General features: G+C 39.3%; 1 protein-coding gene and 1 long non-coding RNA gene across 4 annotated transcripts in view; both read left to right on the top strand.

Moving 5' to 3' along the window:
• The window catches only part of LOC141759893 (uncharacterized), a 488,172-nt gene that overhangs the window by 3,384 nt on the left and 461,112 nt on the right, over positions 1-23,676 (top strand). The gene's annotated exons all lie outside the window — the stretch shown is intronic.
• nsmaf (neutral sphingomyelinase (N-SMase) activation associated factor) lies at positions 257-23,664 on the top strand. Of its 3 annotated transcripts, none has more exons than XM_074621222.1 (31): positions 257-416; positions 4,944-5,030; positions 5,965-6,043; positions 6,416-6,477; positions 7,066-7,102; positions 7,327-7,377; positions 7,922-7,993; positions 8,178-8,225; positions 9,045-9,097; positions 9,255-9,384; positions 9,472-9,543; positions 9,632-9,740; positions 10,040-10,216; positions 10,692-10,771; positions 10,948-11,038; positions 11,851-11,914; positions 12,247-12,298; positions 13,975-14,095; positions 14,218-14,349; positions 14,430-14,472; positions 14,563-14,729; positions 15,771-15,882; positions 16,327-16,385; positions 17,611-17,678; positions 17,767-17,834; positions 17,923-18,046; positions 18,737-18,820; positions 18,964-19,114; positions 19,781-19,883; positions 21,040-21,149; positions 23,074-23,664. In XM_074621222.1, the coding sequence occupies exons 1-31, from the start codon at positions 379-381 to the stop codon at positions 23,166-23,168; spliced, it is 2,739 nt and encodes a 912-aa protein (XP_074477323.1). In that variant the 5' UTR covers positions 257-378; the 3' UTR covers positions 23,169-23,664. The 3 variants fall into 3 exon arrangements, with proteins under 3 accessions (XP_074477323.1, XP_074477324.1, XP_074477325.1); XM_074621223.1 differs by lacking the exon at positions 257-416 and adding an exon at positions 709-863; XM_074621224.1 differs by lacking the exons at positions 257-416; positions 4,944-5,030; positions 5,965-6,043; ... (12 more) ...; positions 11,851-11,914; positions 12,247-12,298 and adding an exon at positions 13,348-13,868.

The raw sequence follows: 23,676 nt of genomic DNA, 5'->3' as shown, positions 1-23,676 counted from the left end.
AAAACATTGTACCAATCATTATGTATTTTGTGATACACAGTATAGGCAACAACCAAAAGCATTTTACCATTTCTTAAAAAAAAAAAAAAAAAATTTCATAATGTAAAATTAAAATAAAAATGCTATCTTGTTATTGATAAAATAAGGGTACCTCAGCCTGGGCTAAATTATGTTACGTAGTTATGGTATCCCGAAATCGCGTCAGAGTGAGCCCTCTCTCTTGTCCTTTGTTAATGGATCATTTGTCTGAGGGTGAGTCACGTGGTGTGCAGCAGGTTTCCGTGTTGACAGAGATGTGTCTGAGAGCAGACAGACAGACTGAGACTGTGGGCTGCTCGGCTGGTCTGCGTCCACTTCTCTAGAGGATGGTGTGCAGTCATGGCTTTTTTAAAGACGCAAGAGCGAACTAAAGAAAGGTTTGTGCTGCTCCTCTTGTTGTTAACGTCACATTGTTTGTCATAGTGTGGTTGTTTAGACGCAGCGGCAGCAGCAGACTGTGGATGCATCCCATTAGACCGTCAGGCCACTAATGAGCGCTCCTCTGTCAGCTGTGTGTGATGCACTCTGTTGTTATTGAAGGCTCAGTGAGTGGCCTGGTCTGAGGCTGTGTGCTACTGCTGCTAACGCTATGAAGTGAAGTCTATTCATAGTAAACCGTTATAAAACCTCCAATATCTTCTCTGTTTGAGCTCTATACAGTCTGTTTTAAACCCTGGTGTGACTTTCTATAACCTTAAACAGGCTATTTCTGACCTGACAGCAGCAACAACAATATCTAGGCTATATGAGTATCCCCCCACATTATGGATCATATAGCTGCTATTTTGAACAAATGGAAAAAGTAGTGTCCTATTGAGTCCTTGGTGAGTTATATATGTTCCAAATTGACCACATGGGTCACCTCTTGAAGGCTTTTGAATGATGTTCCACGTGGCTCTGATATAAAATGAAGCATTGGGTTTCCAGACTACTCAGTGGAGTTGTACAAACCTTTACTTGGCCAGGAGGAAGAATTGAGGAGAAACTATTTCAGACCAGTGGTTAAATTGTCCATTTTGTGTGTTAGTATTAGTGTATAGGGCTGCATATCGAAATAAATGAGATTAGATTAGTTTTTGCTTCAGTCATCACAGGTTACAAGGTGTAAGAACATATTGAAAATACAGAGTATTGCAATATTATGTTTTGTGATACTGTAGATTCTCAAAAACACTATAGATTTTTAATGAATAGTTAACATGCAAAGATTAACTCAGTCAATACTTTATTTAATTTGCAAAGATATGCACCCTCTCAGTGTATGTGCACTCTCAAAGTAGTGCTATGATGCTGCATGTTACTGTGATAAATGCAGATCCCAGTGCTCTGATACACAGTCCTAGTTACAATTAGTGAACATTGAAATCTCCACTGATGTTACAGGATTTATTCCAACTTTTTCCTCTCCCGATGCTAATTTCGATACCTCAACTTTATCTGATACCAGTGCTCTCTTTTTCCCAAATTCAAAATCTGATGACCTCACTGCATGGAACTCCATTAAAATCATTTGTATGGAGGTAACATGGGCCAGGGATTGCTGTGGCACTAAAAACTGAATGAATAGTGAAGACACTGAATTTAATATTGACGTTGACAAAGAAACTGTATTTTTTTTCTGTTTATTTTCAAACTGTGTCTTATTCACATAACCGTGATCGTAATGCTAACTTAGGGCTGCAACTAATGATTATTTTCATTGTCAATTAATCTATCATTTATTTTCACGGTTAATTGATTAGTTGTTTGGTTTATAAAATGTCAGAAAATGGTGAAAAATGTCGATCAGTTTTTCCCAAAGCCCAACATGTTTGTATTTTAGGATGCCTTCTGTAACACCATGACCAGGGACAACAGATGAAAAATAGCCTTTTGGGTAATTCTGGCATTTTTTATACCATATGTTTTTATTTATTTGCACTGTCCCTTCTCAAATTAGCTAAGCTAAATCAAAGATGATGTCCTCAAATGTCTTGTTTTGTCCACAACTCAAAGATATTCAGTTCACTGTCATAGAGGAGTAAAGAAACCAGAAAATAATCACATTGAAGAAGCTGGAATCTGAGAATTTTGAATTAAAAAAATCGAAAGATCTTCTCCTGGGCAACTTGGCAGCTAACTAAACAGCTGACTGTTCATCTGCACACACCGGTTTGTGTACATGCGAGTAAACATTAGAGCCATTTGGTGGTGGTGAGTGCAAAGGTAGCATGACCCATTAGTCAGAACGGCAACATGAGTCTTATGAGAATAAGACCAAGGTTGAAAAATACTGTAATATCCCTTTAATGTGGATCAATGGTTACGTCACGGCCAGTGGGCAACCTCCAGGTCTGAGAAGTGAGGCCAATGCGGAAGTGACATTGTAAACATGAGTTTATGGACTCAATCGCTAGTTTCAAGTCTTCTTTAATACAGCATGATGTTCATTTAGTAAATTATGGTTAAATAGACTATATGGGTTGCCCCATCAATTTAAAGCACCGATTTCCCATGTGAGCATGACAAATATCAGAAAGTGAATTTTTTGGGGGGGAAAATTCTTTTAATTCCTTTTTTCCCAAACATAGCATAACAAGCATAACAAAACATAATCATCAGAAAGAGAATTTAAAATCTTTTCATTACCTATACAGCCCTGCCACAATTTATTAAGCTGTTATCTAAATATATCATCAGTTAACATCTACTTACATTAGTTTACAGTGTGCTTACAATGCTATTCTGGTTCCTAAGGTGTATACATTTATGTAAAGGAAGGAAGTGAGCATGTCACGCACTGAAAACCACATGTGGTTTCAAAGCACTGTTACTAGTAAGCAGAATATTAAACACTGGAGAAAGATGCAGTACTGGCCAGAACTGGTTCTTCATTCATTGTTGGTATTGTGCAGCTTAAAAATTTGGTTTTGTGACATTTATTAATTTAGCTGTTGACTTAGTTTCCATATCAACATATTAATAATGTTATATGTTCTTGCATGCCGGTCTGACAAAAGATGCCCCATGCTGTTCCTTATGTAGTATGATAATACCAACAAATTGTCACCATACTTGTTGTATGGCAGCATTTACCCCAATCATAAAATCCAGTCAGGGCTGCACGGTGGTGCGGTGGTTAGCACCGTCCAAGACAGACAAAGACAGGTTTGGTTAATTGTTGACTCTAAATGTGTCGTAGGTGTGAATGTGAGTGTGAATGGTTGTCTGTCTCTATGTGTCAGCCCTGTGATAGTCTGGAGACATGTCCAGGGTGTACCCCGCCTTCACCCAATGTCAGCTGGGATCGGCTCCACCCCTCCGCGACCCTGAATAGGATAAGCAGTTACAGATGATGGATGGATAAAATCCAGTCAGCCTCAGTGTTGCACTTTATGTTATGTTTATTACCCTGGGGGGTTGGATTTGATGGGAAGAGGTTGATGTTTGTCATGTGTAAACAACTCGACCATTTAGGATTTCTAGAAATTGTGGATGGTGAAAGGCTAAAGGAAAAATCATGTCCAATAGGGTCCAGCAGGAATTAAATGAAGCACATAGGTTTATGGGAAATGTAGTGTCAATATTGAGAAACACTAGCTTTGACAATAAAAACAGAGTGAGATCCCATGCATGGTTTCTAGTAATAACTAGATTAACATTATTGTCACAATTAGTTTAACACTAATGATAGTGGTGCTTAAAATGTCTATATGTACAGTAGTATCAGATTCAGATATGATTGATATGTATTTTTCCAGTACAGAGATACTTTATGTCCAGGATGTGTTTGGCCTGCCTTAGACTGGAACTATAGGGAAACTGCGTAGTCCCACAAAAAAAAAAAGAAAGTGCTTTCCAGCAGCTCCAAAATTTTGTATTTAAATGTTGAATGATGGGAAACAGCCTGTGATCCAACCTGAAGTCCAGTATAGGGGAAACAATAGATTAACGATGCTTTAGCATTCAACACTAAACACAGGTATTTATTTATTTAAAGGCACATTCCTTTTTTTGTTTTGCCCACATACATTTTAGCTAAATTAACGTGGAATTAAGAGTTTGTCTGAATGAATTCAAATTTACAGTTTGTGTTTTTCAACTGATCATTATGGATCATTATTGTTTTTTTTATTATTATTTTGTATATTAAGATGATTATTTATGTGTATGTGTGATCAACTTTAAGTTAATTATTTAAGTTATAGAAAGGGTTAGGACCATATAAGTGTTTACTCCTCTTACTCTTTTTCGGACATTTAATATTATATTATCATAATTTATTTAGTTCATTCAGAATTGGTACTTTATGATTTTAGAATTGGCTGAATATGTTAACTGTTCTTTTTAGTGGTTATTCTTGTTTTGATGTCTTATTATTTTAAACATGTTCAAAATACATAATGGAATGGAAAATATAGGACTGTTTTAAAGCTGTATATACCAAATTACTGAAGAAAACAAACTTTTGGCATGGAGTACTCCACAGATTTAGCTTTGCACCCTATAACATTGACGCAATCATGAATGAGAGTTCAAAAAAAAAAATCTAAATCGATGCAGCAGAACCAGAGATTCCGTCCCACAATGCAACTCGAGCATATGATATCACTCAAGTGACACCTCTTGAGGCAATTTATCAGATTTCGGGCAGCTCCTCCTGGAGCCACACAATGCTTGATGCAACTTTTTTTCACATTACACAGTATTACTCCCCAAGACCTGTAAACAGACTATGATGTATAAAATCAGTGGAGTTCCCCTTTAATAACTTAGATTTAGTTGTTGTCTAGTGTTCGTCCCTGCATTGTCTTATTTTAGTGGTAGGTTGACCCTGTTGTTTACACGATGTCCAATACACTGCAGCTGTCATTTTACAGTAGTTTCACGTTATCTAACTCTCCTCTATTGTTGTTTCCCCCCAGATTTTCTCTCCTGTTGCTGGATTTGGAGGAATATTATTTTGAACAGCACACTGCATACCACATGACAACCAGTTCAAAAAAGGAAAGGTAATTTAGATAGATGACAATGCTTCATCTACAACTAGTGAAATCAGTCACTTCACCATATGTTACGTAGATGAATCTGTGAATTTTCAGCATGGGTTCACCAGTTGTTTTGTTTTTGTTTCAACCTTCCTGTCATAATATGTGATAATCCTGATCACCATGTTGTGATGCCAAACCCCAATAGTGTGTACCAAACCAGAGTAAATTGTAAACCTCTAGATATGCTTGAGGCACGTTTCTTGTACTTATCAGGGGTTTGCAGGTACTGATATTTAGTCAAAGCCTGTAAAGCTTGTGGCAGCTGTTCAAACAGCATCTTATCCTGTTCAGAGGGCTTGAGCAAACGAAAAAAAAATCCCAAGCATCTCAGAACAAGATTATTCAGGCAATTTAGTTTTATTGTCTTATCAAAGCAGGTGGATTGTGTGTCCAATAAGGAGAAGGGACAGATTTATGTGAAGAAGTTTATTGCCACTGATACGTGATATGAACCTTACAGTGATAATCTGTCTTTTGCCTCTTTATTTGGTGTCCTTAGTATAATTGTGCCAATCTCTACCAGTCAGCACACTGTATTTTATACAGTTTGTTACAATGCCAGATTAGCCTAGAAATCTGTTGGATTGCTTTACAGCACAAAACGAGATGAGTGCCTCACAAAACATGATTGCTTGCACAATTATTACACTTGGTAAATTGTAAATTCTGGTTTTATAAACTGTTGTTTGAATTCATTCTGGCTAGGAGAAAAAAAACGTTTTTTAAAAACGAGCTCACAAATAATTAGCATTCCCCCCTCCGTAACCTTTCTCAAAGAATGGTTAATTTCTTTATATTATATCCGTTTCCTTGTTATGCAAAATATGAATTCATGTATCAGGTTATATTTGTGTTATTCTTTTTTGCAAGCTAACGTTGGCTATTTTCCTTCCAGAAAAGTCAGAGGCTCATTCAAGGTCTGTTCCAGATCTGTCATATTTGATCCAGAGGATCTAGCAGAGCCAATTTTAAAGGTTTGTTTTAATAATATTTTTATGTATACTGTAGTATGTTTTTCAACCAAACAGGAAATGAGGTATAAAAAATAATGACTTTGCCATAAATTGGAAATATTAGTATGAAAGTCTAATATCTTCTAATAATCTTATCTCAGAAAGCTGAAGATATAAGAACTAACAGTAGATACATGCAGTTATAGAGAAATGAGAAAAAGGTTAACATACTGAAAGTCAACCTTTAGTCATATTAAAGCCAGCTGTGTCAACTTTATTGCATGTTTTGCATGGATGTTATATTGTGGATTGTGTGTCTGTTCTACACTAGATGCAGTTACCATACATCATTATAAATCATGGTACATCATTATTTGTCTCTGTTTTCTGCAGATTCCTCTTCGAGACTGTAAGAAGATTGAGTTTGTGGAGAGAGAGAACAACCCTTTCAATGAGTGAGTTCACACGCTGATGTTTATTCAGTTTGTCAAACTGGTCTGGTAACTTCAAAATGGCAAGCAAATGTTAAGACGGAATGAGGAGGATTTGTTGGTTGCGGTTTGTAAACACAACGTTCACTCTTGTTTTGGAATGAGCTTTGTCCGCTTTGGTGGTTTTTTGGCACGGTGTCCACCATTTTCACAGTTTCCTCTCGGATGTGTGCATACGATCTGGTACTTGGTCGCTACGTTTTTATGTAAGAAAGTGAGAAAATGAGAGGGATTATTTTTGTATGAGTCTCATGCCCATTCTGCCTTTAACTATACTTGGAAACCAATTTTGAAACCAACATCTACAAATAATTAAGCAGATTGTTCTCATTTAAACCAAACTGTGGTACTGGTTTCTGGATAACGTACTCATATTGTTTAGTTTAAAACACATGATGTTGGTTAATAAGCAAAATCCCCAAATTCAATTTAACTATTTTAATTTTGAATGTAATTTTGGTTTGAATCTTGAACTTTCCCTTTTATAAAAAGTAATGTAAATAAAGTAATGAGCTACATTGACATTTGAACTTATTTGTGTTTTTCTCATAGACCGAGGCCATCTAGCATCTCTATTTTATGTGCACAGGTGAGTCATCATTAAAATATAGATATAATATTTTTGTACATATTGATCTTCAAAGATGAATCAGTCCCCGTGGCTTGTTACACTGTAATTAATAGTAATAGTTTGTTCTTTCATTTATCTTTGATTGTCCAGATTTATTATCTTTAGTTGTTCCAGCAGTGTATTATTTGTCATGGCAACATTTAAAAGCAAAAACACTAATTTCATTTTCACTTTAATTTCAGGTTATTTACATCAAAGAGAGCAACGTCATAGCACCTTACAGAAATGAAAGGGTGAGTCAACTGAAATCCAACGGGTGTTCTCCTCTCATGTTAACATGCCAGGAGCTGTTTGCATAGACTTGACTGCGCTCTCTGTGTCTGTTTGTAGTATGAAAATCCATTCATGCAAATCTGTGCATTTATCATGTTGTAGTCTGTTTTTATTGTCTCTGCTTGATAACATGCAAAGAGTAAAGGTCCTGTTGAGTTTTGATAGTGTGTGAAATACTATCAGTCACACTTGAGTAGTCACAGCCTCAGATACAATGTGGGTTTCAGCAATTTAGAGACTTTGCTGCAGTGTTTTCCAGACATCACATTTGGCTACAAGGTTGGGTCTTCTGGGACCTACGTTGTCATGCTATTTCTCACACTAAAACAGCAAAATTTCGGCTATAAGGTCAACATTAAGACTTTAAAGAAGTGGTTGAATCCATACGGAAGCATTTACCCAAAGAATTATGCAGAAGAAGTTGTGCAGGGAACTCAGAAAATGCTCCAATATTTGCTCATTTATTCAAATGAAACAATTACATTTATCTCATCACTTTGGCAGGGGACAAAGAAAGTGACTTTTCAGTTGGAAGGTTGGAGTAAAACAGAAGATGTCGTTCAGACATTACTTCAGGTACGTAGCTGCTCCCAAACAATAGCGGCACCAGGATTGGGACGTTAATTTACATCCACTACGACCTCAGAGTCATGGGAGTTGTTTTAATAAACCGAGCTGTTTGATCGCTCTTGAAATTTGGCATTTGCTGTGGTGTGTGTTAGTGTTGCTCTGCTCATTTTGACTCTGGTGAATTTTGCAGCTCCACAGGGCGTCCTGTCTGGAAAAGCTTGGAGACCAGACTGCAATGGTGAGTCAATCAATACTTAAAGTTCAAGCACACAGTATTCCTCTAAAGCCTGAAAGATGATGGAAAACCAGCATGAATAATCCATTCTGCTGCTTGTACTTTACTCCACATAATCTTCCATCCTTCAGTGCATGATTATAGTGAAGTGTTAAACGTCCAGGGTGTAGGATTTAGGGGGGGGATCTATTAGCAGAAATGGAATATAGTATTATAACTATGTTTTCATTAGTGTATAATCACCCAAAACTAAGAATAGTTAGCAGCCCTATATGAGTTGTAAAGAAAAAAAGTTGTGGCTAGTTTGAAATTCACAAGAGCAAAACTCTGATGTCTGAGTGCAAGTGAATGCAGCAAGAAATGATGCTGCCAGCTGCCCTCTAGTTTTCTACCACAGCTCTGTGCAGCCTCTCCCGGTCCCGGCCGCACGCAATGACTGCCCATGACTTTTTTCTCTGCTAAATGTGTGTGTAGGGCTGCCAACTTTCTTTAGCAGAAATATACAACGGCCGCAGATGGATAGTGATGGGTTGTTTTGCTTAGTAACAGTAACTTGTTTTAGTAAGGCTATAACTAAAAATTCTTCCTGCATCTGAATTTGGGGTGTGCCAGCTGCCTCTGTGGATGGCACAGGCACACCCTGCCACAGGCCCGTGGCTACACCATTGCCTGAAGGCCATCGTAGTTCTCCGACATGCTTGGAAAGGGTGGGGTCGACCTCACCACTAGATGCCATTAAATCCTACACACTGGTCCTTTTAATTGTTGGTAACCATCATATAATCATCTGTGATCAAACATACAGTTCTTGTGTATTTCTAGATTGCAGCCAATTTACAATCCCGACTGGCGAGGTCATCTTTTGACAAAAATTGGTATGTTGACTTTAACAATTTGATTCACATTTCACTGTCTGTTACACCACTTTTTCTAAAATGTATTTTAATGATTGAAAAATGTATTGTTGTAGTATTAATAGTTTCTGTTGGAGTATGCAGCTGGATAAGACAATGTAGGTAATCTGATGTGAAGCTTTCAGAGTGTTGCTGAGAAGCCTCACATGGAGTGTGCGGTGGAGATGGTCATGCCTCTGGTGTCCAATCCGGGCCACGTCTGCATAACGGATGAAAGCCTCTACTTCCAGCCTCTCAATGGATATCCGGTGAGCCGCCGCATCCCGAGTGGACATGCTGAGTTCTGCTATTGAGCTGAGGTAGTGATATCATCTTTATATGGCTTGTCATTTCAGGAACAGGTCATTCAAATCAAACTCCACAGTGTCAGGAGAATCTACAAAAGACGGCATGGACTCAGACCTCTGGTGAGTACAACTAGTCAGAGTGAGCAAATAAATAAGGCTCCAATAATTTCAAATCCTCATGTTTGTGTGCATGTCTCTCATCACCCAGGGTCTCGAGGTGTTCTGTACTGAGAATGATTTCTGCTCCGACATCTACCTGAAGTTTTACAACACGGCTGACAGGGATGAAGTCTACTACTACATCGCTACTTTCCTGGGTGAGAAAACTCAAAGCCACTTTAGTGAATCTGTTCCAGAGTGTCTTGAGTTCCTAAACAAGATTAAGACTTATGGATGTAAGTTACTGGCCTTCAAAGGTCAAAAACTCTTCAACCTGATGCAGATATAGAATGATGTAACCAGGCTTTCCGAGGAGGGTTTTACACTCCCTTGATGACCTCAATGAGTATCAGCTGTCAGCATTGATCCAAGATATTGGCATTTGCCTTTTGAAACCAATATTGGTGAAACCCCATGACACTAACTTAACTCTGCTGTTTTCCTCCGTCTTGCTCAGAGAACCACGTGACGGAGCACACAGCAGAGAGTTACATGCTGCAGTGGCAGCGCGGCCATCTGAGCAACTACCAGTATCTTCTTCACCTCAACAACCTGGCTGACCGCAGCTGCAACGACCTCTCCCAGTATCCCGTCTTCCCCTGGGTCATCGCTGACTACACCAGCGCGCAGTTGGGTGGGTCTACAGAAAAGCAATACACACAGATTTACATAACATGTTACTTCAGAGGGTGATCAGGATCAATACCCATCCAGCTTCTGGCATGTAATTACTGTACTTACCATCCAGCTGGTTTTATAACTGATCTTGATATTGGGCTGTAATCGCTGTATTAACATTTTTATCTCCACCCCTCTTTACCATAGACCCATTTTTGTCTTTTTAGGGGGGGACAGGCTGTCTTTAGGGGGAGATAGCAGGTCAACTGTAGATGTCGCATAGAAGTGGTGTACATCATCTGAAAACTGGGAAACTGAAGATTGATTTGAAATGCAGCTCAGCACTGTGTGTCATGTTGTTCTAGTCATAAATCAGAAATAAAAAAGTTGGGCTCATTGGATCCCATTTTTAGAATAGACAAAAATCACACATTTATACTGCATGCAAAAAAATTGTTTTTGCTTCATTGGCTTCTCCCTATATTTCCCAGATATGACCAACGCCGCCACATTCAGGGACCTGGGCAAACCTGTGGGAGCTCTAAACAAAGAGCGACTCGACCGACTGCTGGTGAGACTCTGCTGCATCTGTGTTTTCTTTTTCATATAACCCACTGACTACGTCTATGGATTTTATTTAACTTTCTGCTGGGCAAAAACTCCAACTACAGTTATGTGTAGCTGAGTGTTTGTTACATGTTGTTTCTGTACTAAGAGTATCAGTAAACAGAGTTGTCATGTTGACAGGCTCGCTACAGAGGCATGCCTGATCCTCGCTTCATTTACGGCAGTCACTACTCCTCTCCAGGCTACGTCCTCTTCTACCTGGTCAGAGTGGGTATGTCACACACTTCATCATTAAAGCTACAGCATGTATGGAAGCACAGTAAACACAGCAGTATACATTCAGGGTGTTTATTACCACTGCTCAACCACTGTTCCCATTTTTGTCTGCATGCTTGTCTGTACTCTTAAGAATACTGTCTCTGTTTGCTGTAGACGGATGTTTGTCAGGTGCAAAGCCTGTCACTTCATTAAATAACACTAACATGTCAAGTTTATTTGTATAACACGTTGGAGATGACCAAAGTGCTGTACAAGTTAAAGTGAACAGCGAGTAAAATATTATCAACAAAAGTAACAAAACAACAATAATTTGCATGGAAAAACACAAGGCAATATATGATATGATAATATATGCACTAATCTAATCTAAATCTTCTCTAAACAGAAACTCAAATTTTTCTTTGTACCCTCAAAAACTACTACATGAACATGTTTTAGATGTAATACGATAGAGAGTATAATTCTTCTTGCAGCCTCATTATCAACCTCAGTACATATGGCATAGTTTTAGCCTGTAGGCAAACCATGTAGGCCAAAATAACAAACAAAACATAAATGAATAATAAATCAAATAGCATTTTCTTGGTTTCTTTTTTAATCTCTATGGAATGCCTTTCACGACAGCTGTTAAGGTGTTATACTACAGCAGTCTAGAGACTAATTACACAAATATGAGGTTAAGTCATTTCTATTGTAAATGTGTTCTGGGTCTTAGAGTCTGTTGATATGTAGCTGCTGTCTTTCTACTGAAAAATGAAGGTAATATTTTTGTTAATGCTTTGCTTACTGTCTTCTCCTCTGCAGCTCCAGAGCACATGCTGTGTCTCCAGAATGGCCGCTATGACCATGCAGATCGCATGTTTAATAGGTACATTACTTTCTACTTCAAATTTGGTAAGCCACGAAATGTAGGATATCATCAGTCAGAGATCAGCGATGCAATGCAGAATTTACAATTTGGAACAATTTAGCACCGAAAAATATAATAAATTATGAAGATATTTCTTGATACTGTACAATTAGAGGTTTGTTTCTTATACAGTTTAAGGATATTATGGGGGAAAAAAACAAATGACATTGAATCTGTAAATTATTACACATTATTATAGTACTACTATTATATAATGTAGTATTTTGAGCTTTAAAAAATAGTATGATTTTGAACGTTGGTATTTACTGACCTGCATTTATTTCTTACAGCATATGTGATACATGGAAAAACTGCTTAGAGGGGGCAACTGACTTCAAAGAGGTAAAATATGACTCTACTTTGTATTATGACAGTTAGACACTATTGTAATATTCACCTAATATTTTCCTAGAAGTGAAGAGTTTGCATTATCAATACAGCCAATTCAGAGTTGTTCAGTTCACCAACATGAACATGGGCTTCTTCCAAAATCACATACTATGCACTACATACTCAATATGTGTACTATCGTTCAACATACTTTTGTGATAAATAATCAGTAGTTGTATCTTTTGGGACGCACTGAGCAGTAATTTATGTCGTCACTTCCTGAGAGCCTCCTTGCCGGTTGGAGACGTGTAACCATGGTAACCCATGCCAACCTCATCTGACCAAAACAACCGTTTGTGAGAATCAAAGTCTGAATTTTTTTTAAATATCTATTACGCCCAGTAAAGGGAAATCTTATACTTAAATTGAAGTGTTATTGATGTTACAGAGCTGTCTGTTGACGTCTGTTATGAACGTTGTCATCACTACCGCATTGCATTGTGGGATATTTATGCCGCCGTGGTGTCCAGCGTTGCATACTGTAATATTTCACTGGAAATAGCATGCAAGTCACATACTACTGGTTTCATACTGCTGGTTTCATACTAAGGTTTCGGTTATACTAAAAAGTCTCACATACTGTTTCAGCATAGTAAATAGCATCTTAGTGTTCAGTCGTCACCCCCTCTCTGTGGAACTCATTAATACCTACAGTAACCTCATCAAACATGCCCCCACATTGCCATTATTCAAAAAGGCCCTCGTGAAGGAGCTGGGAAGCATCATCCTCACTAAGGTGAAAAAAGACACACACTTACCCATTGACGGTGTAAAGTTCAACAAAACAGACTAATACAGGAAGTTCATGTTATTATTTTTTGCTTTTATTTTGGGAAACTCCTCTGAGCATTCTCTGTGATGTCTACTTCTGGGAGCGTGTTTTCCTGGAGCACACAGGACTCAAACTGAGCTCAATTACCTTGTTAGGCTGAACCAATTAGCCGGAGAGGGAAGAGGGGAGAGGGGAGAGGGTTCTTTAAGTTGTCTTTTGTTTGATATTTCTTCAGTCTATTATACTTTTTGATTCATCTGTATAAGCCAATAGTCATGTTCATTTTGTATATAGTAATATTTTTATGGGTACATTTATTGAGGGAGAGTTTATGTGCCCTTCACTGTTGGTATAGACTGCAGGTATCTATGCCAGGTGGGAAAGCAGTGTAGTGTGTCAGAGAGGGGGGTCAGGTTGAGTGTAACTTCAGCCACTGGAGTCTGCTACACCTGTGAAACTGTTTTGTTGTCCATTTGTCTTCTACATGTTGGTGAGAGTTGTGGGATTTTTGTCACTTGTGTCTGATCACTGGAACAATCCCTGTCTGACTGTTGCTGCTCGTTTCTCCACCATGCTTTACTTCTTTCATCCTGTTTCACTACCTCAAAACCTTACAGCCCTCAAAACCCACCTCTTCAGACTTGTCTTCCCCAGCCATAAACTGGGCATTATGGATTAGTCTGAAACAAGCAATTGATCCATTCAGTCAGTGATGAAGGGACTATCTGCTTGTACAGTGCTATTTTGGAGGTGCATGATCATACTGTATCTCCCTGTCAAAGCATGGTATCAGTCTTTATTTGGCCTCTGTAGAGAATGTGTTTCATGACTTCTGTATGCGTTTCCTATAATCCAGTTGACTCCAGAGTTTTATGGGAATGACTACAGCTTCCTGGAAAACAAACAAAGTCTTGAATTGGGCAGAAGGCAGAACGGAAGCTTAGTCGGCGAGGTTGTTCTCCCCCCGTGGGCTTCAGGTAACTTCCTCCCATCTGATCATGGTATGCATGTAAACTCTGTTGGACCCAGGTGTCATATCCTCCCTCATTCCACGCCAACACCCACCTGTCAACATAATGTCATACTCTTTTCCCCGCAGACAGCAGTGATTTTCTACAAAAGCACAAGACAGCACTGGAGAGTCAGTATGTGTCGGAGCACCTTCATGAGTGGATTGACCTGGTGTTTGGCTTTAAACAGAGAGGCAGTGAAGCTGTCGCAGCCCATAATGGTAAAATAACAGCAGCTGTTCTTCAACATCACCCCCACCAAAACCAGACAGAGTCTCATATTTATCTCATTCTCTTTCAGTGTTTCACCCACTGACCTATGAAGGAGGCATCGACTGCGATAGGTATCAAAGAAAATCACTCGTATATTATTATTATTATTGAAGATATTTAACATCACTTTATGGAACTAACTTTCCGTTTCTCTGAGAAAGCATCGAGGACCCTGACCAGAGAATCGCCATGCTGACACAGATCCTGGAGTTCGGCCAGACGCCCAAACAGCTGTTCACCATCCCTCACCCTCAGAGGATCACACCGAGGTTTCATAACATAACTCGAAGCCCCAGCAGCAACTCGCCAATCAGTGAACTGTCTCCAGGTAGGATTGCAGAAACACACACACACAGTTAAAAAGAATCAAAACAACTTGTGTAAGAGGCAGCTCTTTCAAATTAAAGGTGCTCTATATGATATCCAGAGCATTAATATAGCAGCATAACTATTTGCTATGTAAAGATATGGAGAAGTAATGTCTACCTGAGAATGAAGTCTCTCTCCCTCCTATGTGTGTTGTAATCCCAGCTTCTTCTTGCTTTGTTGACAAAGCCGGGGCGGCCGTGTGTGCTTTTAGTGCATCCTAGTTCATGTGAGAGTGCCCCACTGGCTAGCTCATGGCCACTGCTCTGCACTACGCTCATACGGCGGTTATATGTGATAAGGCTATACCCAAGGGCGGCTCCGTCGCAGAAGTGTAGCAACCACCCTTCGGTCCACGCCCACCAGGTTAACGCTGTTGGCTCTGTCAGCACTGTTGCCGTTGTTTTCACGGTTAGCACCGTTAGCTGCGAGCTGCTGGCTCAGCCGTCGCCATGTTGAGAGACGTACAATGAAAATGCTCCCAATCTCGTATTTAGCACCTCTAAGGCCATGTTATAATAGTAAACTGCACAGTCATGCTTGACCCATGGTGCCAATGATGATTCATACTTCTTAAGTGGAGAAGACCAGTGGTCTGAGTTTTCTGTGAATGCAGCACTTGCTTTGGGAGGCAATTTGTATTTCAGTGAATCATCCCTGTTAGAATAGTGTGATCCTCTTCTTCAGAAGGTGGGTGTATTTACATACAATCCGTGAAATATTTCCAATGAAGCGCTTAATTTATAGACCAAAGTGTGTCCAATCCGAGGGTGATTATTTTTTCAACTAACCTAGATCATTTCTTTACCAAAAATAAATTAAATAAAGTAAAAAATAATGTAATAAACTGCTCATAAGTGCTGGTTTATTTAATTTCAAGTGATTAATTGCATAATGGTACATTGCCATAAGCAGCATCCACCACCATCTAACACATAAACATATAATTTTTGCACTCCATAAGTCCGTACTGCAGTTTTCCCTGTGTGGTTGTTTTTTGCAGCCTCTCAGAGTGAGGACTCATCCTTTGAAGACCTGACCGAGGAGAGCAGGAAGTTAGCCTGGGCGAACATGGGAAATCTGAAACCCATCTCCAGCCACAAGATCCATAAAGAGTGAGTCAGGAGGCAGACTGCATCGCTAGTCCACATATAACTGAAATGAAAGCTCTCGTTCCAGTAAGAGGAAGTGCATACAAAGCTATAAGACGACAGGCAGCTGCAGAAAAGCAAATATAACTTGTTAAAATGTATTGTGAGGGGGAACTGCTGAGGACAGGTGGCGGCTGTAAAACTACTTCCTCCAGTTTAGAGAAATGTGGAAAAAAAGAATCTGTAGAGCACTTACTGAAAATGTGTTTTCTTACATTTCTAAACATTGCACTTATCAAACATTTCTAGTCCCCCTGAAATTGTATTTTAGTCTGTTTTGTCTTTGCTAATTGTACTAATGTGACTGCTACATTAACCTAAGCACATCCTCCCTTCCACATTTTCCTTCTAGAAATGTTTGCACGTGTTGTGTTTTTGTGTAACTGAGTCGTTCTGTTGAATGTGCAGGGCTGTGACGGGCATCGCTGTGACTCGAGATGGAGCAGCTATTTTCTCCACTTCCCAAGGTAAAAATATCTTTACATCGCAAATCAGAGACAAATAATGATTTATTGTAGAGGTGCAGAAAGGATCAAAAGACAGACACTGACTCTGTTAAGGAACTGCAGTGTAGAGTTACCCGAGATCCATTATGGTTACAGATTCCACCCAATAACAACCATGTTTGTGTAATGTTAACAAGTTACCATCATCATTGGGTAGCAAAGACAGAGCAGGGTCTGTTGAACCACTTTATAGTCAGGCCTGTTTCATAATGCATTATTTTAGTGACATTATATGATGTGATTCTATTAGGGCTGTCAAAGTTAATGCTAATTTGTTTTAATTATTATTAATTAATTTAACGCATTAAGGCAACTTGTTATTTTTAGGTTGTAGCAAACTCCATGTCATGCTAGCTTGTCGTGCTCCAAACTTACGCTAAATCTGGGGTCCTTTGACCTCTGACCTCAAGATATGTGAATGAAAATGGGTTCTATGGGTACCCACGAGTCTCCCCTTTACAGACATGCCCACTTTATGATAATCACATGCAGTTTGGGGCAAGTCATAGTCAAGTCAGCACACTGACACACTGACAGCTGTTGTTGTCTGTTGGGCTGCAGTTTGCCATGTTATGATTTGAGCATATTTGTATGCTAAATGCAGTACCTGTGAGGGTTTCTGGACAATATTAGACATTGTTTTGTGTTGTTATTTGATTTCCAGTAATAAATATATACATATGTTTGCATAAAGCAGCACATTTGCCCACTCCCATGTTGATAAGAGTATTAAATACTTGACAAATCTCCCTTTAAGGTACATTTTGACCAGATAAATAATGTGAAATTAATTTGCGATTAATCACGATTAACTATGGACAATCGTGCGATTAATTGCGATTAAATATTTTAATTGATTGACAACACTAGATTTTATACAGTATGTGCTCAACAGTATGGCCACTTCTGCCTCTAGTGGCCCTCTGGAGTTCCTCTATTACCATAATGGTGCAAAGTGATGTCATCACAGTTTGAATCTCACACAAGAATTAAAGGAATAGCACAACACTAAAAGTTGGAATTAGTTTTCCCAGGTGAACAATTTTACAAGTAGAAAGGGCAAATTGGTTCAAACGGTACTGATGACAGTTCAGTTTAAGCTGACATGTTCCTTCCCTGTAGTGTTGTTTTCTCATCGGTGGGAGTTGTACTCTGTATTACTGATCTGTATCTCTCTTTATTCCAGACTCAACACTTAAAATGTTTTCCAAAGAGTTGACGGACTTCCAGAGAAGCATGTCCTTCTCTAACATGGTATGCAGCTGTATTTACTCTCCACTTGACCATCTCTCTAATCAATTCCAATTCTCTCTAAACAATAAACTACTTTGCTATTTTTCAGGCATTATCATCATGTCTGATGCTGGCAGATGGTAAAACCGTGGTGTGTTCTTCCTGGGACAACAATGTGTATGTATAGTATACAGTATACAGAGTATATGATTTTCAGAATGATCTTTTTGACTTCACACTGACCCAAATGTTTCTCTTCTCTTAGTTATTTCTACTCCATCCCGTACGGCAGGCGGCAGGACACTCTGATGGGTCATGATGATGCCGTCAGTCAAGTGTGTTGGTTTGATGACCGGCTGTACACAGCGTCCTGGGATTCCACCGTCAAGGTAAGAACTAAAGTACTTAAAGGAACAGTGTGTAACATTTCGGGGGATCTATTGGCAGAAATGGAATATAATATTCATAACTATGTTTTCATTGGTGTATAATCACCTGAAAATATATGAATCGTTGTGTTTTCGTTAGCTTAGAATGAACCCTACATATCTACATAGGGAGCGGGTCCTCTTCACGGAGTCCACCATGTGGCCCGCCCAGAAAGGACAAACCAAACACTGTCTCTAGCAAGAGCCTTAGGTGTTTTTACGTTACCTGAAGGCCACCGTAGTTCTCCAACACGCTTGTGAAACTGCGGTAATGTGGCCGCAGAGTGTAAAACCGTGGTATCGCCAGCCGTCGTCCGACTTCCGTTGCTCCTAAAGTAGTGTTATTATGGTAAGGACGGCCTCTGAGCGAGGCGAATGGCAATACCACTGGTTTGCACTCAGCAGCTCACGTCACTCAGTCACACCACTAGATGCCGCCAAATCCCACACACTGTACCTTTTAATGCTGTGATGCTATTCTATTATTATTTAACCATGAATTTATCTTGCATAAAAATGCTAAAAATACATGAACATGACATCATTGTTGCCGACAGATGTGGTGCATGTATTAATTTTTAATATGTATATAGGTATGTTGGTGTCTAATAGAGAGATGAGTTGCAGATGATGCCGATGTGTATTTCACAGGTGTGGCAGTGCGTTTCTGATAGCTCATCCAGGAACAAGAGATCCCAGTTTCAGTTACTGGCCGAGTTGGAACATGACGCTGGGGTGAGTGTGGAGGCTAACTCTGCATTTAAAGCAGTTTATTTTGAATTGATTTCATTCATACAGAGGAAATGGATCCTGGTGGGGTCTGAGAGTGGAGCAGCAGCGTTCAAAACTAGCATCACCTGTCTTTCACCTGTGTACAGGTGAACACCATTGGTCTGAGTCCAGCGGGGACTCTGCTGGCGTCTGGCTGTAAAGACGGGACCGTCACCATCTGGGACACCAGCAGCTACGGGACACTGCAGCAAATCCACTGCCACACTGGGACCATCCACCACATGGCATTTAGTCCTGGTATGTGTCAAAGCAGGCTGTAGGACCCTTTTAGTACCGGTCGGTGTTTAGTGGGACAAAGTTTAAAGTTCAGTAAAAAGTAGAACAGAATCCAACCTTATATGAAACTGGTAGGTTATTTGTGTAATGTACGGTACACCATCTGTCCTCACAAAAAGTGCTAGAGCTGAGGTGACCACACCACTAGATGCCGCCAAATCCTACACATTGTACCTTTTAAGCTCCTTTTATACACTAACTTTCACACACTGCATTGAAGTGGTCAGCAGCTGCTTTATTTTTTGGCAGCGCTGTTTGCCCCATTATACCTCCTAGACCTTAGTGTCCTGGCAATCTGTATTATATAAATTTGTCTGTAAGCCCTATAAAAACCTGCATATGTGACGGGTATACAGACGTACTGTATAGTAGTCGGCTATATTCAGTTTTTTTTTTTATTTCATTAAGCACCATTAGTAGTTTTTAAAGCTCAACTGAGAAATGACATCACCATGACAATGATCTGTGCCTCTGAAAGTGCATTTTAAAGAACTGAACTAACTAATAAATTGATCTTGTTTTGGAAGAGCAAAGATTGTCTCTGATACATCCCAAAACTGACGGTAAACACCTGAGTCACCTAGAAAACCACGACTAAAGTATCGACTCTGATTTTTACATCCTCAGATAGCCGACACATCCTCAGCGTTGGCGCCGACTCCTGTATGAAGGTGATTGACGTCCAGACGGGAATGGTGATCTCGTCTGTGAAAGCTGAGGAGGAGCAGAGGTAAGAGCAAACCATCTGCACAACAGGAAAGCAAGATTGTACCCAAAGCAAGAGGTTGAAGCTCCTTAGGAAGCCTGAGAGTATAATTGAGAATTTGTTATAAATCTTATTTTAATCATTTTTTAAATGAGTTTCTTTGCCATACATTGTACATGTAGGTGATTAGTACTGTACTGAAACAGGTATTTATAGTCTATATGCCAACGTATAGAGCCCTATTGTGAACCCGGAAATGTTGAGTACACCAAAGTTTTATGTTTGAAATGTACAGTATGGGTCCCCAGCATTTAGAAACAGCTGGATGCTAACTTGCATATCTTCGGCAATTCGCATATTTAGCATAATGGTGTGGTTTTGGAAGTTATTGAGGTTGCAAAGTCCATTTCTGACATTTAAAAAATTTGAAATTACCATTTAAAACCAGAGGTGGCCATATTTCAACTCCCATTTGGCCGATTTTATGTTTCAGTTGTTTTAGAGGACGTTAAATTGATTGGATTGGACAGATAACTTATGTATTTGAAATGATATAAATAACTTCAACTCGGTTATAAATTGTAGGATATTTATTAACAGTTATCCAAATGATGCAGAACATCTACAGTTCAGTTTACAGACCAGTACACTCCGAGGTGACTCACAATTGGGTATAGGAGGTAACAAAGGCAAGTACCATACCAAACTAGAATAATATGACTTTGGCTAAATAATACAGAAAAAAACACTCCAAATTGGCCAAACAGTTGCTGAAATATTGTCCATATAGTTGGTTATGCTAATTATGCCAATTATGCAAATTGCCCAACTCAACATTTAGTACAGTACTCAACACTTCCAGGTTCACATTGCTGGCAAATAAACTATTAGGTAAAATAGTCTCTACATTCCTAAACTGACCTTTTCCAGTTCTGTGCATTTATAAATTGTAGTTATGTGTAATAGGAAATACATGATGATCTGCTTTGTTTTCTATATGCTGTTGTGTTGAATTGGCTTTCTGCTTAGCGGGTGGTATATTTGTATTCCTAGCAAGTCCAGAACCTTTGACTTTGTTTGTCTGTGAACTCTTAACAACTCTCTGCCATTGAAAAGAAAAATTTATTGACCTAGCTGACTGATGCTGCAAGTCAAAAGGATTTAATGTGTGTGGGTCCAGGTGTTTCTGCTGGGACGGGAGCTCAGTGCTGTGTGGGGGACAGTCTGGTGTCCTCCTGCTGTGGGACCTGCTCAGCAATACAGTCACCCAGAGGATCCCTGCACACTCAGGTAATCTTCCCACATTACCTGTACTACGAAGCGAGTTATCGGCATTTTTCAACCCTATTTTCCCGTGTTTTTTGTGTCCAAGTGTCTAATGGGGACAACAATTTTTGAAACTGGTCCAGTATTGAGGGAGAACGATGCAGCCAGCCAGCCGCTAAAAAGGCTTTAATGTAATCATTTGGGGCAACCTGGTACCATCAGTGTATGTTCACTAAAAGTGCTTGTTTTTGCCACTGACAGGCTCAGATTGTTATGTGTCTGACAACATTATGGAAAGGATTATATTTCTCTGTAGGATCTTTTCCATAATGTTGTCAGACATCTGAGCAAGTGACAAAAACAAGATTTTTAAGGGAAGGTAAAATGACGGTGCCAGGTTGCCCCAAATTATTACATTACAGCTTGTTTAGCGGCTGGCGGCTGCAACATTCTCCCTCAATACCGGACCAATCTCAAAAATGATTGTTCCAATTAATCACTTAGACACAAACATAGGGAAATAGGGTCCAGGTTGAAAAATACCAAAGTTTCCCTAACAACAACAATCACACTAAGTGGTCCTACAACGGTGGTTATCAACTGGGTAAATCAACCCAAGGTTTCTCAATCTGGCCATGAGCGCGTTCACATAAAAGAGGCGGTGTTTGCAGCATTTGACCAATCACAAACATGGACAAGTCTACTGTGTCAGCAAACGAAGAGCAAACTATAACATTAGACAAATACGAAGTTAAACACATAAATCCAGGCGAAATGCAACACTTGCAGCTGCCCCATCTAGGACACGACTATATCGGACTATAATTACATGTGTGTATTCCGTTAAATTAATGTGCTGCTTAGATGTATTCTTAAGGCGTGTATGATAATCTTTAGCCTTATTCTTTCAGCTGCAGAGAACATAATTCAAAGCAGTAAGCAGGCTTTCTTTCATGTCTTATAATCACCCACATAAAAGTACCGTCAGGAAGGTAACTCAAAGCAATGCATATAGTCTGTGGGACTGTAAACGCACGACTTAGACGTGTCTCACGGCAATATACGGCTCAAGAAGCTGATTCAGATAAGTGACTGTATGATAAGACAACATATACTGATTTTGTGTTATGTGGTAATATAAATATAATTTATTGATTTACCAAATTCAAATGGCAATGTTATGAATTAAGCTTCAAACTGTTTGGTACAGCCCTACCTAAGTCTACTTACCACTTTCAAGTATGTTCTTATTTTTTAATTGCTCCCAAGTCTGTTTCACACCACCGGGGTTTCAGCTGAAAGAATAAGGCTAAATATTGTCATGCACGCCATAAGAATACATCTAAGCAGCACATTAATTTAATAGATACACATGTAATTATCGTCTACTGTAATTGTAGATCTACTCATGCTCTAGATGGGGCAGTGATGAAGCCTTTTAATTTATGCATTCACACAGCTGGCGATATTTTTTTTTTTCTGCATATGGCAGTTTAAACTGTTGCTTTTAGTCTGGATTATGACTTCTTCGTATTTATGTAATATTATCTTACGATCTGCGCACCGTGCTTTGATTGGTCAGTAGGCGCTTTAATAAGAGTTGATCTCTTATCTCGAACATAACCTGCTCTGGAGCCGGTTCTGTGTCCAGCTTAAATAACGTTATGACGATCTACCCCGTTAAGAAGTGAACCACTGTCGTAGAACTGAAAACCCAGAGTTAAACCTGAAGTTACCTCGCTAACCCCAAATCCTGCTTGGTAGTACAGGTCTCTGGTTCTATGTGAATGTTTTGTTTGTTTCTTATATTCCAAGGTTTTGAATTGTACCTTTGTACCAATTTCTCTAGGTACTAATGCTACATGTAAATACCTGTTTTTAAAAAAAAGACATTGCAATAGACTAGAGTATACATAATGTTCATTGTTAAAATGTTGTCTTTGCACAGGTGCTGTCACAGCTATGTGGATGAGTGAGCTGTGCTCCACGGTGATCACAGGCGGAGAGGACAGGCAGATTATCCTCTGGAAGCTCCAGAGTTAAAGGACTGTTTTTGCACAATCCATCTTCTGGGGAGACTCCCGGTGTATTATACTGGACAATACCGGCCAAGTATCCTGCTGACTACATGACCCAACTATCTGACTTTGAACAGAGACTCTAAACAAGTTACGAGGAGCCGAAAACGTACAGTATCGCAGAGCAGTTTGAGGGAGACGACTAGTTAAAAACTGTTTTCAATCCAAAATCAAACAAAAGGTCACATAGTCATGTTAGTTCATAGCTGTCTGCATATTGAGAGAAAAATGTCCAATTGCAGTTTTTTGCATGAGTGCAGGAAGCTACAACAGTGTACATGCCTTATTTTTCACTTGTTTTCAGCTTATCCTACATTTGTTATGCGTTATGTTACACTGCTTTTTTAATTGTGTTTCTATAGCTTTATGTGCTTTTTATTCTGTGAAGTGGACTTAAAATGTCTGTCAAAAGCTTCAGGCTGCTCCGGTGTTATCATTATCCAAATAACACTGATCTAAAAGCAATCTTACCC

The sequence above is a fragment of the Sebastes fasciatus genome, chromosome 21 (assembly GCF_043250625.1).
Source record: "Sebastes fasciatus isolate fSebFas1 chromosome 21, fSebFas1.pri, whole genome shotgun sequence".
Taxonomy (NCBI): Eukaryota; Metazoa; Chordata; class Actinopteri; order Perciformes; family Sebastidae; genus Sebastes; species Sebastes fasciatus.
Note: the sequence above shows the minus strand (reverse complement) of the source record. Positions and strands in the feature narration are given on the sequence as shown.